The following is a 13607-nucleotide window of genomic DNA, read 5'->3' on the forward strand; positions in this document are numbered from 1 at the left end:
AGTCACAGCCTGGAATAAAGAGCCAAACATATGAGACATTTCTTCTTTTCTTTGTACATTTTTACTTGGATATTGTATTACTTAAAACAGAGATATTTCAGTTCTCTATGTAAAAAGGCATATAAAAGATATTAATTAATCTTGAAATGTCTAAAGTCTATTTTATATATATGAAACTCAATAAAATATATGAATAATTTCCCAAAAGCTCGATCTTATATAAAAATTATTATAGAGTTAAATACTTGGCTTTCTGCTGTAACTTACATATCCAGTGAAATATCCCTAGTATTTCAGAGGCAATAACTCCCAAAAGCTGAAACCTTGAAGTTATTTGCACAAGTTGCAGGTAGCTCAATAGGTTGGAAAGTATACTCTCCTCAGTAATCTTTACTGCCTGTTATTAATCTTTGGGGAAAGAAAAGGCTTTGTGGATCTGGTAAATTTTAGGGACTTTCTGAGTCTTTTGAGTTGTCTCATCAAGTCTTAGCAAAATTTTATTTAGAATTTTTCAAATTAGAAGGAATTTCCCTCAGAGATGGAAGGTTTGAATTCAGAGGAAATTGCTACAGGGACTTGGGGACTTAACTCAGTGACAGAGTGCCTGTCCAATGAGATCTAGATCCTGGGGTCAGTCACTAGCATCAGAAACAAACAAGCAAGGCAAATTGCTACACGGAAGCAGAGTAAGTATTCCTGTAAATTAAGTAGAGGAGTCTGGTTTTATTCAAAGAAAAAAAAAAAACCCAAAACAGAAAGAGGAGATAGTTAGTTTCTTTCCAAGGTAGGACAGGGAGACAAATTCTTTGTATTTCTGTTCATTACCTGTTCTGTGAAGTAACTAAGGCACGGGGAATGTTATTTTGCCCATTAAAAGTGACTGTTTGGAAATCAGACTATCTTTCTGATGCTGGTTTTTAATGTTAAGTAAGAAACTGGTTTCACCTGAATGACATAAAATATGAATGCAATTTCATTTTTATTACTGGCCTGATTTATTGGAAACTTAGTGTGGGAGTTTTGTCCTAAGCAATGTCTTCTTATTTAACATTTTTTCATTGTGTTTCTCAAAGAAAAACCATACAAGATTTCCTTTCACCTTGCTTTCAAAGTGTTTCTAGGAGGAAAAAAATCCAAATTTAAAGTAATAAAATTGTTAAAACTTCAAAATACTGTTTCTTCTATTTATATTTTACTTCCTTGCTCTCTCTCTCTCTCTCTCTCTCTCTCTCTCTCTCTCTCTCTGTGTGTGTGTTTGTGTGTGTGTGTGTGTGTGTGTGTGTGTGTGTGTGTGTACTCAAGTGCATGTATGTGAGTGTGTATATATCCTCAGATGGAACCCATGGCCTTACATGCAGTAGACAAGTTCTCTATCACTGTTCCATGCTTCCAGCTTTATTGTAATTTTTGTTATTAATCTTTATATTGTATCATAAAGAATTCAAACTGTCTCCAGAAAATGACATAACTTAAAATCATGAAATAATTAAAATAACAGTGAAGTGTAGCAAAAGCAAAATTGCTTTTCATTACTAAATATTTCATAAGCAGACAGAGATGTCTTATTCTGGTCATTGTTGAATCTTCTAGTCACTTTTAAACATAGTCTTTAACACAAGATCATTCAAAAAGAAATAAAAGTAGGGCGGTGACAGTTATTATGTGCACATGTTGATGGCTCTAGAATGAACGGGAAGAAAAAGTGAGTGATCAGTCATATTTGTTCAAAATTTTTTCAATTTTGAATATAAACAAAAACTACTAACAAAATATTTTAAGTAGAGCCAACAATTCCACAACACATGGGACATGGGGTAACTTTCCCTTATAATTAATGTCATATTATCAAGATGCTAGAAATAGATGTGCTGGAGAATATTATTAGGATCATTATTAAGTCTACTTCCCCTAGATACATAAAAGTCACCAAGGGTTAGATGCATGCACTTGATCTTTTAAACGTGAAGTATGAACATATTTCCTTTATGAAACTGTGGTTTACCATGAGAGGAGCAATGAGGCTCAGGTGACCTACCTCAGCTGGCCCAGTCCCTCTTCCATGCTCTGGCCATCTCTATGGGCCATAGAAATTTGTAACTAGAAAAATTCCCTGGGGCTTTGCCTAATTACAGTTCTGACATCAAATGCACAATAGCATTCGCATCTGCTTAATAAAGCAGAGGGAAGAGGATACGACAGTCCAAGTGGACTCTCTTACCAGACGGTAAGCAGCTGGGGGACTTGCTCTTCTTAGCTTACAAAAACGTTGATATTATATTGGGATTGGAGAGACAAAGAAGGAAATTGGTTATGAACCTGGGTCTCCCATATTTGATTTTTGGGGAATGTCTCATGAACAGTGCTTCCACATGTAATTCTGCACAAAAATTTATTCTTACTTGTGAGACTTTGGTTTAGTTCTATTTGGATATCAGTTTCCATATTGATATAATGAAGGAAACCCACAATAGATTTCTCATCTCATGGCTAAAAAGACTGTGGGAAAGAATGTAAGTTGCAGATTTCAAAGTGCTGATGCACTTCCTGAACATAAGCTGTAATGGTTCAGCTCACTTTAAACTCCCAGGAGTGGCCATTTAAACATTACTGAAATTAAAAAGTCAGTGCATAGTAATGGCTCCATAAGTATTACCTTGCCAGGCTGCAATAGAAGAAGACAGTGCTTATATTGAGTTGCCAAAAAACAAGTGGAAAACACTCATCTCAGATAAAGCAACTCCAATTTTAACATTTATCAAAGAAAATCACAAGTGGTCCCCAAAGGGAAGAGCCTCCCAAGTCTTAATCTTTCAGGAAACTTCTAAAAAACTGTGCTCTGAATAATTTTAGGTCCTGATGTTTTCTCATTAATTCAAAGAAGGCTCTTAGGACAGGAAAGGGAACAAGGAGAGGCAACTTGAGAGAGTTTCATTTAACTTAAACCATTTATCTCTCAGAGAATATTGAAATAGTGTAGAACAATATTGTGTTCAGAGGTACGACTTGAACCCATGAGGTCAATTAGGTAAACTTTCTTTTGAAAAAAAAAAAAAAAAACTAAAAAATAGTTCAGTTGGCATTGCTGTGAGGTTAAGAATAAATTATTCTTAAGTGCCTTTAGTTATACTCACAGTAAACATTTCTGTTAGTGTTTCAAGACTTTAATTCTAGCATCCCTCCTGAGTGTACCTGGGTATACACATTTGCATCCTAAATAAATGGGCCTTGTCTTTGGACAGGACTCAGCAGTAGGTTAGGATGGCATCCAGGGAAGTGTTCTGGTGAATTTCATATGTAGTAGTCAAAGTTGGGATAATGGTTTGAGGATAAAAAATCGCTCAAAGTAGTAAGAGACTATTGACAAAGAATTGGTTCAAGAATGAGTGTGCCCTTGAAAGTGAGGGAGAATTGCCACAAGTAAGCTGAGATTGGTTTAGACCAGCATATCTGGGGTGGATATGCTTGTAGGGTCAGAACTTACCCATGCCAGAAATATTCAGAAGGTAAATATGTATAATGTGACAAAATTTCCCAGGAAGTGATAGTTATAATCAATATGTAATGCTTAAGCAAAAATAAATGCCTGGGTTTCTATATAAAATCTCTCCATTAATCTCTTCCAATTCTTTGTTTTCATCTGACAAATACTGTGTTTTCTTACCATTTTTATTTATTTTTAAATGTTTTCTCCCATTAATTGTTTCCTTGCCATATTGTTTTCTTTTTTCTTCTATTTTCTATATCAAGCTTTTTAATAAGTGGTTTTCACAATAAATATTTACAAATGACAGAGAATCATATGATCAAGACAGATACCATAGAATAGGGTTTTATTTAAGAAGCAATAGTAAAAAAATATCATACTGCAGTACAGAGAAACAGCTAGGATAGAGCTGATAACATTTACTTTAATAGCATATTTCAAAATGTATTTCATATGTAGGAGAAGATATATGTCATTATATGTGAAGTAAGCTTATCATGTCCAATTACTATGTCTAGACATGTAGATGGACATTGTTTTCCTGGCCCCTTGATTTCAGACCTGATCTCCCTTAAGATGACCAAGGATGTCTTTTAACACCCACTACTTACTCACCAATTGTACAACAACTAAAAAAATCCAGATAGCCAATACGATTTGCCTCTGACCAAAGGAAAACACAGGCTCCTCCTTGAAAAGCTGTGTTAATATAAGAACTCATAAGTTAAACACTCATTTCCAGTTACCTCACTCCAAGCCCACATACCCTAGAATTTAGTGGACTTATTATCCCACTGACCACTGTGTTTCTAAAGGGAACTCTATTATAACTATGCCTGTGAGTAGACCATGTAATACCAGCATTACATATTTTTCTCTAACAGCTTTATGAACTTCATGGTAGATATTTTCCTCAGTGCTAGTGAGGAAATCATTTACCTTAAATAGGTCTAGTTGGTGTTTTTAAAAGAAACATATAGAAAGTTGAAACACATAAGGTGTAAAGCTTCTCTGGGGTGTCCAGTCACAAATGTAGGCTCTGTCTCCTGTCTCCTTCCAGTTCTCAAACATTCATAGCCAGGTCCCATGGTGTGTAGGTAATAGATTTCTTAATTTTGCTTATGTTTTCATCAGATGGTACACATCTACCTTGTCATTTTATCCCTGTGTGTGAACAAATCATAAAGGTATTTAAGCTGTGGTATTTCTTCATGTCTTTTGTCTTGACAACTAGGACCGATCTTACAGTGGTAACAGTGAGATATATCTGGCAGAGTTGACTTCTGTTACTAAAGGTGCACTTTAGTTTCATGTCAGGAACAACAACTTCAAAGTTTAATTTCAAAATGTACACACATTAAAAAGTACTCTCTGGGGATTTTGCCAACTGATAACAGAATAAATCACTTTGAGTTTGTGGGTCATAGAAATGACTATTATCTTGGTTTTGTTACTTATAACGTCAAAAAAGAAATACAGTTTTTAACTGTCTACATGTATGTAAATGGATCAGGTGTGGAACTTCCATTTTCATAATTACATATCAATAATAACATTGGTATGATCAAATAAAGTCCTAGCCTCATGTTCCAAGTACATTCTAAACCAACAAGATAAACCTCAAATATGATGGATTTTTAATGATTGTTTTCCAGGAGCCCATGAGAAAGAAATAGTTCTAATGAATGCTTTGACTGTTAATTTACATCTGCTACTGGTAAGGATTCTTTTCCATCTGTGTTTTGGGTTCTCTTATTTGCATAATCTGATATGTTTCTATCTTAAATTCATAAGTCTCTGATGGGCTATTCATTAACATGTGAGATTATTTATATTTTCACCAAGAAATTCTAGACTATGACCGCATCGTTCCTTCTTAATTGTGGAAGAGTTTCTTCTTACAAAGAGCTTTAGAGTAATGAGTTCTTATCAAGAACAGAAGGAAAAAATAGTAACAGTGCTTGAAAGAAGAAACTGTTCTATAAGAACACTCATGGCAAGCTCTGAGCCTTTCAGAAAGGATGTTTCCCTACGCTGAAAAAAAAAAAAAAAGTTGGTGGTTTCTAACATCAAACTAAAATGCACCTTTGGTAGCAGAAGTCAACGATACCTAATGTATTTCATCATTATCACATTGTGATTGATCATAGTTATCAATACAAAAGAGCTGCATAACAAAACATCACAGGTTAAGTACCTTTGATATTTATTTATACACAGGGAGAGAAAGACAAAATACATGTTACACTCTGGTGCAAACATGCAAGAATCTGTTTTTGATTCATATTGAAAAGTTCATACATCCTTAGTTTTAACTCCCAACTAATTGCTTAGTGTCTCTGTAATGTTGGTCCAACTTCTCAGTATCTCTGAGAAATAGTATTTCTCTGTGTAATAATGAGGACAACAGTGTCTTCCTCATAGATGTGCAGGACTCGGTGATTTAACATGTAAAAATTAATTTATCACCTGGCCATTAATGAGCATCCTGATGAAAGGTGTTGTCTGTATTAGAATCTGTGCCAAGCTTATTGTTCAGGGGCTTCATGGAGAAATGAAAGGGCCAGTGAATAGGCAGTGTATTTCTGGCTGGTGCCTCTAAGATAGACAGGGGCTTCATGTGATGGCAGAGGCACATTTAGCTGGACGTAAACCAAAACTCCATAAAGCAAACCACCAGACAAGAGGGAAAAGTGAGAAAGGGAACCAAATTGGCAGAGTAAGATATGTACATAAGACATGCATAGAATAAGCTATTTCAGCCTCACTCTTGAGAAATTACCTTTAAATGTTTAAGGAGATAAATTTTCAATTAACGTTAAGGTAAAGCCTTAGAATATGTTTTTATCTGGTTCACACTTTCCTCTGAGTATGTTTTCCATTGATAAATGTAATGAGCCAATATCTCCCCCCTCTTCATAATTCATTGGAAACTAGGCTAATTGGAAAGGTACCCCTGTCAGATATCTTAGATGTTTAATTAATTAATGTCTTTAAAACATTGGAGCTTATAAAATGAAAGTGTGGCATAAAGGAGTGAATGAGTGAATTGTGTGTTAATGATTCCCAATAACTCTGTTTCGTTGTAGTTATCATTCTTTAAGCCCACACCAAGGCGGCACAAGATTCTTCTAGAGGCCAAAGCCTTCCCTTCTGATCATGTAAGGATTTCTTCAGATTATATTTATGTTCTTTCTACTCTTCCTAGCAGGATGTATCATTTTCCTGACTTGAATGTTTATTCGTTAGTCGTTTCAAAGTAAGCTGACTAAAAAAGATCTGTCAAGTGCTTTTGATTTAGGGTTTTTTTTTTCCTAGATACGAGATTTATTTCTTTTGTTCAAGTAAACATGTGTTCAGGGAGAAAAGGACTGAATGGGGACATTGATTTATTAGTCCTTTTAAAGATGTTGAGCAAATCGTTCCCTAAATCAAGTGTGGTTATAAATGTTTTATTAATTCCTGTTGCTGTTTTATTTTATAAAATCAAATCAATAAAAACTCCACTGCTTAACCCTTTGGCAATGTTAAATTGTCATATGAACTTGTATTTGCATCTCTTTCCTCATAGTATACTAGCAATACTTATTGATTCCTTTCTATGAAAAAATATTAAAGATTACAAAATGCTAATGCAGGGAGATGGCTAAGTCTGTAAAGAGGTTGCTGTAGAGGCATAAGGATCTAAATCGGGCTATCTACCACTCACAAAAAAAGCTGAGTAGAGCTATGTGGACCTGTAGTCCCAGAACAGGGGACAAGAGAGAGAGGAGGATGTCTGAGGCTTGCTATATAGCCTGTCTCTCTTCTCAGTAAGTTCCAGTTTCAATGAGACACCCTGTCTCAAAAAACAAGATATAGAAAGATCATCTAAGTCACCTTACATTGACCAATGGCTTTTGTATGTGCATGTGAACACACACAGAAAAATGTATGTGTAACTACAGCCTTACACAGAGAGAAGATTAAAGGATTTCTTGTAGCTCATTCAGATACTCATGATTCTTCCAGATCCATACACAGGTAAAACCTTTTCTTTTAGTTTTAAAGAAACCTCACTCCTATTTTTTATTATTCTATACTACATCTTGTAATTTTAAATCGTGTAATTCTATTAATCCAACAAATGATATTTTGCTAAAAAAAAAAATCAAAACAAGATTATGACCTTGCTACCTTGAAGATGATTCCAGCTCCTCTTAGTTATTTGGCCAAATACATATCTGATTTTCTCCATGGAGTCTCAAATGTGATCTGTCTTTCGTGCCTGACTCTTTCTGTGGTGAGCTATTAGTTTATCCTAACTCAAGCCAGTACTTCAAATTCCTCTCCTTGAGTACATTGCAAGCCCCAGCTGTGATTTGCATTGGGTGAGTTTCCTGGAACAACCTCCTTATCTCTAAAAGCTACTCTGCTCTTTTAATTACCTTTAGTATGTGGTACTTCAACAAATGCCCCACATCCTGCTCCATTACATTGAGAAGGTCCTCTCTGGTATAGTCATTCACTTTACCTTTAACATGTGGTTTAATATAATGATTTTGTTTCATTGGTATTTTATTATTTATTTTCACAGGAGTTAACAGACTGCTGTGCTTTGGACTTAATTTAATGAACAAAATTCTTTCTTTTTCAGTATGCTATTGAATCACAGATTCAACTTCATGGACTTGATGTTGAGAAAAGTATGCGGATGATAAATCCAAGAGAGGTATCTGAGAAAGAAAGAAATGTTCATTATACTTCTACTTAATGCCCATTGATTTCCCTCAGAAATGTATTATCTTCATGGATTTGATGTAGCTTATAAGAAAGCATAAAAAACCAATGCATTTTTTACTATTAGATCATTTTGTTTAAAATAAAAAAATAAATGGAAGTATATTTATCTTCATTTTTAAGAGCTAGATATATGACAAGGAATTTTTCCTTTTATGCCAAAGGAGTCCATAGTGGTCAAGTGGGTGAGAATGGGATGACAAATTGGATATACCACTTTAAATTTCAAATATAGTTGCTGGTGGATCCCATTAAAATCAAAGACTAGAGATCAATGGGAAACTGTATGGAGACTGTATTTGATGTTCTTTTGCAATGTATCAAACTTTTCCTTGTACATGAGACACAGTACGTTTTCTAGAGCCAATAAGTTGAAGAGTCTGGGATTCCAGTGTATGTAGGAACCAACATAAAGGATTAATGGTATAAAAGAGTCTCAGATCTGTAAGAGGTATCTGTTTTCACAGGCACTACATAAATGGGTAGTTTCTAGCATAAATGAATATAGCCACCGGAAACCAAAATTCAGGGCTAGATATGACCAGTATACTTTATCCTCTGGGTCCACTTTAACAGTTGTTTGCATTAGTAGATAGCTTCAAATCAAAGTGAATGAGAGCTTTATCTCACTGAAAATTTTATTTCTAATTTGATTCATGGTAATCCTTTAGCCAAATAAATTACATGTTAGTTTCTGCAGTACTCTCTTTAGTCTGTTTTTTGTTATTGTCAAACTGTATTAGAATTTTAAGAGTTTTAAGTTGCCAGTTCCCTAAGTAGAATTTTTATAATTACTAAGTTATTTCTTTATATTTATAAAAAGTATATATCTAATAAAACAGAGATTTCAATATCAATGGTTTTCCTATTTGGTAAAAAATCCCTAGGAGTCTTCTAATAGAAACTATACACACATACATACACACACACACACACACACACACACACACACACACACACACACACACCCCTACTCATCCATACATGTCTTCTAACATGGGACTTTGGACAATAGCAAGAAATTTGAAAACGTATATAGAAGGATAGTATAGAATTATTTTAATGAGCTTTCTACATGATATTAAGGCAATTAAGCATGCACTGGACCCAAATTTATGTCATGTTTGCTACAAGAAAAGATTTGTGGAAAAGTTGGTAGACATCAAACCCCTCACCCCTAAGCAGATGCTAATCTGATTTCTTACAGCTCAAGTTAAGTTTTCAAGATTGAATCTCACTTCACTGACAATTTCCAAACATTAGTTGTGGTGAGGAGGTTAGAGAAACTTTGTCCTTAATATTTTATTTTGCTCTGTTTTCTTCATGTTTGTCTTTATCTTTACATTAGTTTGGAAAAGATTAAATTTTATAATAATTGAAATGTTCAATTGGCAAAACTCAGTTGAAAGGTATGTAAGGAAGTTTTCACTGGAAAAAGTACCACTAACTTGGTAAGTGTAAAAAGTGGATCTCAAGCTTTGCTATAAAATATTTCAAGGACTTCATGCCTTGTTTATTAGATAAAGATAATAGGAAAACTATTTACAGGTTTGTAAATATTAGTTGAAAACTGAAGTACAAAAGAGCAAATCGGATTGTGCAGACAGGCACTTAAATGAAACCTCTTCAGCATTTTATTTTTTATGTCTTTGTAACAAAATCTATCCCAGTGCTGCTCTTTTGCCAGATTTCTGAAGAGCATTGGCATGGGGAAGCACAGTCACCTTTCATTGTGTTATGAAGGAAAGACATTAGTGGATATGGAGTGGGATGTTTGTTACTGTCATACTGTCAACTTTCACTGAATTTGACTTAGGGGGAAGAGACCTTAAGGATGGAGGACATACTGGAAGTAATCGAGGAGGAAGGAGACTCGATTGCAGTGATCCTGTTCAGTGGAGTGCAGTTTTACACTGGTCAGCTCTTCAACATGCCGGCCATTACAAAAGCTGGACAAGCAAAGGTAGACAACTCTTCTCTCCTTGTCACTTCCCCAGGCAGCACTCTGCTCGAGAGTGGTCCACCTGCGTTATTGTATGTGTGCTTTAAATTGTTTTAGGAATCTTTTTCTTTAGAAAGGAGACTTAAATTTTAAGATATTATTATTACTATTGCTATGGTTGTTGTATTTCAAGCCATGTTTACATGACGTAATGATCCAACCTCATTTATCATAATGTCATCCTCATGTGGGCCCGAGTCCAGGATGAGCACACTTTGCACACATGATGTGACTCTTTAGACAGCAAAAGAGGGATGAAATATTATGGTCTTCAGTATGAAAGGACTGTTAAAAAGCCCACTTCAGTACATTGTCATACTGTAACTTGTTCTAAATGTTAAAGCTAGGTACTTCCAGATAAGGAATTATGGACTCTATTAGTAGCTCATATAGAGTTATCAGTAGGATGAGTTTTACTCAAGTGACTTTAAGGATGCCATTTTATTTCTAACAATCTTCTAGCTTTATAATATTGTCTGTAGCAAAAGCATTTATTCCCCTGTATACTATTAATTCAAAATTAAATTATTTTTATTTGTATATCATGTTTCCCTCTATATAAGTAAGTGACTTAAGAATTTTTTTTATTAATTTTGGGCTATAAGCAAGAAATCAACTGGGAGAAAAATTCAATAGTAATAAGTTATATTTAAAATCCTAAGTAGCTGTTCTGTTTGATTATGCAATCAAGACTTGTATTAAAAAAGGTGACAATTGAATTTTATTCTGAACATTAATAAGTTATAGGATTATTATATATGTGAGATCCAGCTAATATGTGCAGTTATTGAAGCTAATGAATGGAACTAATGAAAAGAAATTTAACATCATTTTCAGTGGTCTCTAGGAATTTCCAACCAGGACTTCCAGCTGATTTGATGGATAACTGTGAAAGTGGTGCATTACAAGAGATATAAAGATAATGTCTTCTTAATTTAGATATTAAATCTTAAGCACCAAAATAAAGGGAGGCCAATAAAACTTGTGTTTTAAAATGTTCTGCAAGTAATCAGCAGCCATGTTCCCTTAGTATGCAAGCATGTCTCATTAACCTTCATAGAAATGATACAAGGGACAGAGACAGGTTTTCAGACACTGGCTGGATCTTTGTCATGTTAGATGATCCCTAGCAAGTTATTTGACCTCTCTGAGCTTCTGTCTCAAGTTTATAATAGCAGTATCTACCTCATGCACTAAGAATTAAGAATGTAGTATGTTAAGATTTTCGTGACTGCCTCACGTTCTGCTGTTAACCAGGGTCCCTCCCCACTCTACTCTCTTCAGTGGATATGAAACACTGGGAAATGTCCCAGATATTGACTTTATTTCCCATTAAAAATAAAAATAAGGGAGTTAGAGAGATAACTCCGTGATTAAGAACATTTGGTACTATTGCAGAGGACCAAGGTTTTGTTCCCAACATCCACAGGGCAGTTTAAAGCATTTGTACCTCCTGTTCCAGGCATCCAATGTCTTCTTTTAGCCTCTGAGGCACCAGGCATACTTGAAGTACATATACATACATGCAGGCAGAATACTCCAATATTCAAAATATAAATAAAATGTTAAAATCTTTAAAATGTGTTTATTAGGTTTTATATTGAATTCTTGTTCCAGGAATTAGCTGCTGGAACTAGTCTCTGAGTGTGCCGCTGGCTGTCATTCATTTAACATGTCTGTAGAATCAAATTCTCATGACACCATCAGTCAAGCAAATGAAGGGAAAACTGAGCGGTTCCCATCTAAATGCAATGATGCCATGGGAATGAACTAGGGATATGGCTGACTTAGATTTACCCATTATCAAATTTCTTTTAACAAATGTTTACCCTCTTGCTGTCCAATTGCTTTCATTCTCAACTGGAGTTGAAAAATTAGGCTAATTTAAAATTAGACTTATGTAACTCTCCTGTGTGGTCTATGAATATAAAGCTGATGAAAGAGACAGGGAGAAAATTAAAGGTGTCAATCACAAAAGAAACTGACAATTGTTAGGGGGAAGGAGACTTAAAATTATCACTGCTAAGACTTAAAAAGTGAGGTAAAAGAGAGGGAAGTTTCTAGAAATTGAGCATGATAGCAGCCAAAATGACAGTGAATAGAGCAATGAAAATCAATGAGTCACTTATGAAGTAAAAACTTCAAAATCTTGAAGGGAAAATTTCAAAGTTTGTAGTAGGGAAGTGGGTCCACACATTTTGAAAGGTAATTTAAAAATGTATATATACCAACAGCAGCACAAATCACAAGTAGCTGGAATTACTTTGTATCTTGAAATTAATTTAAAATTGGGCATATAGCTCTCCAGGACTGGTTGGGCAACCATAGTGCTGAGGTGTTAGGGATGTGCCTTCTTTTCGTTTCCAGGAGACACTTTTCTCACAGCAGATTCCCTGCTCCTCTAGCCCTTAACAGTCATGCGCCCTTTCAGATAGTGTTCTCTGAGCCTGTAAGAGAGCTGTGTTGGTTCATTAGGGGCTGGGCACCCCATGACCACTTGTTCTCTGCTTTTGATAGAAGTGCTAACAAGGAAGGATAAAACCTTAAGGAGCCGAACTATAGACAATGAATGGCAAACAATAAAACATGCTGAGAGCAGGAGAAACGTTCAAGGATAAACCCTCTAGTCCATTATACCACGTGGTCAGCTCTGAAATCATATACATAAAAACAACACTAAACAAATCGAGCATGTCATATATATATATATGTGTGTGTGTGTGTGTGTGTGTGTGTGTGTGTGTGTTACTCATGTGTATGTTCAAACACACACACACACACACACACACACACACACACACACACACACACACACATTCTGCTCATAAGGAAGGAATCCTGGTGCCTTAATTGTTTCCCAATGTCCCATTCCTTTTTCCTTTTTTGTTTTGTTTTGTTTTGTTTTGTTTTGAGACAGGGTTTTCTCTGTGTACCTTTGTGCCTTTCCTGGGACTCACTCTGTAGGCCAGGTGGGCTGTGAACTCACAGAGATCTGCCTGCATCTGCCTCCCAAGTGCTGGGATTAAAGGTGTGAGCCACCACCACCCGGCCCAATGTCCCCATTCTTAATGCTGGTATTATTTAACAACTTGGTATTATTCAATAAGTTGGTATTATTTAATAACTTGTGAATTGGGGGGATACAGCAATATTTAGAGGATAGAGCTTCCTATCCCAAATTCTACCAACTTTACAAATATAGGCTCTTTGTCCAGTTTGACTCTTTATAGAAGTTCAAAAATGTGTGCAAATATAGACCTTTCATAGCTGGCTTGTTCCTAGATTGTAGTAATAATTCATCCAAGCTATACTTCCTTGTATTTCTATCTGAGTATAACATTC

The 13607-nt window shown here is 35.2% G+C and overlaps 1 protein-coding gene across 1 annotated transcript in view; it reads left to right on the forward strand.

Moving 5' to 3' along the window:
* Positions 1 to 13607, forward strand: part of Kynu (kynureninase) — a 136949-nt gene that overhangs the window by 43689 nt on the left and 79653 nt on the right. The window contains exons 5-8 of the mRNA XM_036185801.1: positions 5140 to 5201; positions 6574 to 6645; positions 8121 to 8195; positions 10080 to 10226. Of these exons, the coding sequence (XP_036041694.1) occupies positions 5140 to 5201; positions 6574 to 6645; positions 8121 to 8195; positions 10080 to 10226 (356 nt within the window). The remainder of the gene's footprint in view (positions 1 to 5139; positions 5202 to 6573; positions 6646 to 8120; positions 8196 to 10079; positions 10227 to 13607) is intronic.

Source organism: Onychomys torridus, chromosome 4, assembly GCF_903995425.1.
Source record: "Onychomys torridus chromosome 4, mOncTor1.1, whole genome shotgun sequence".
Classification (NCBI taxonomy): Eukaryota; Metazoa; Chordata; class Mammalia; order Rodentia; family Cricetidae; genus Onychomys; species Onychomys torridus.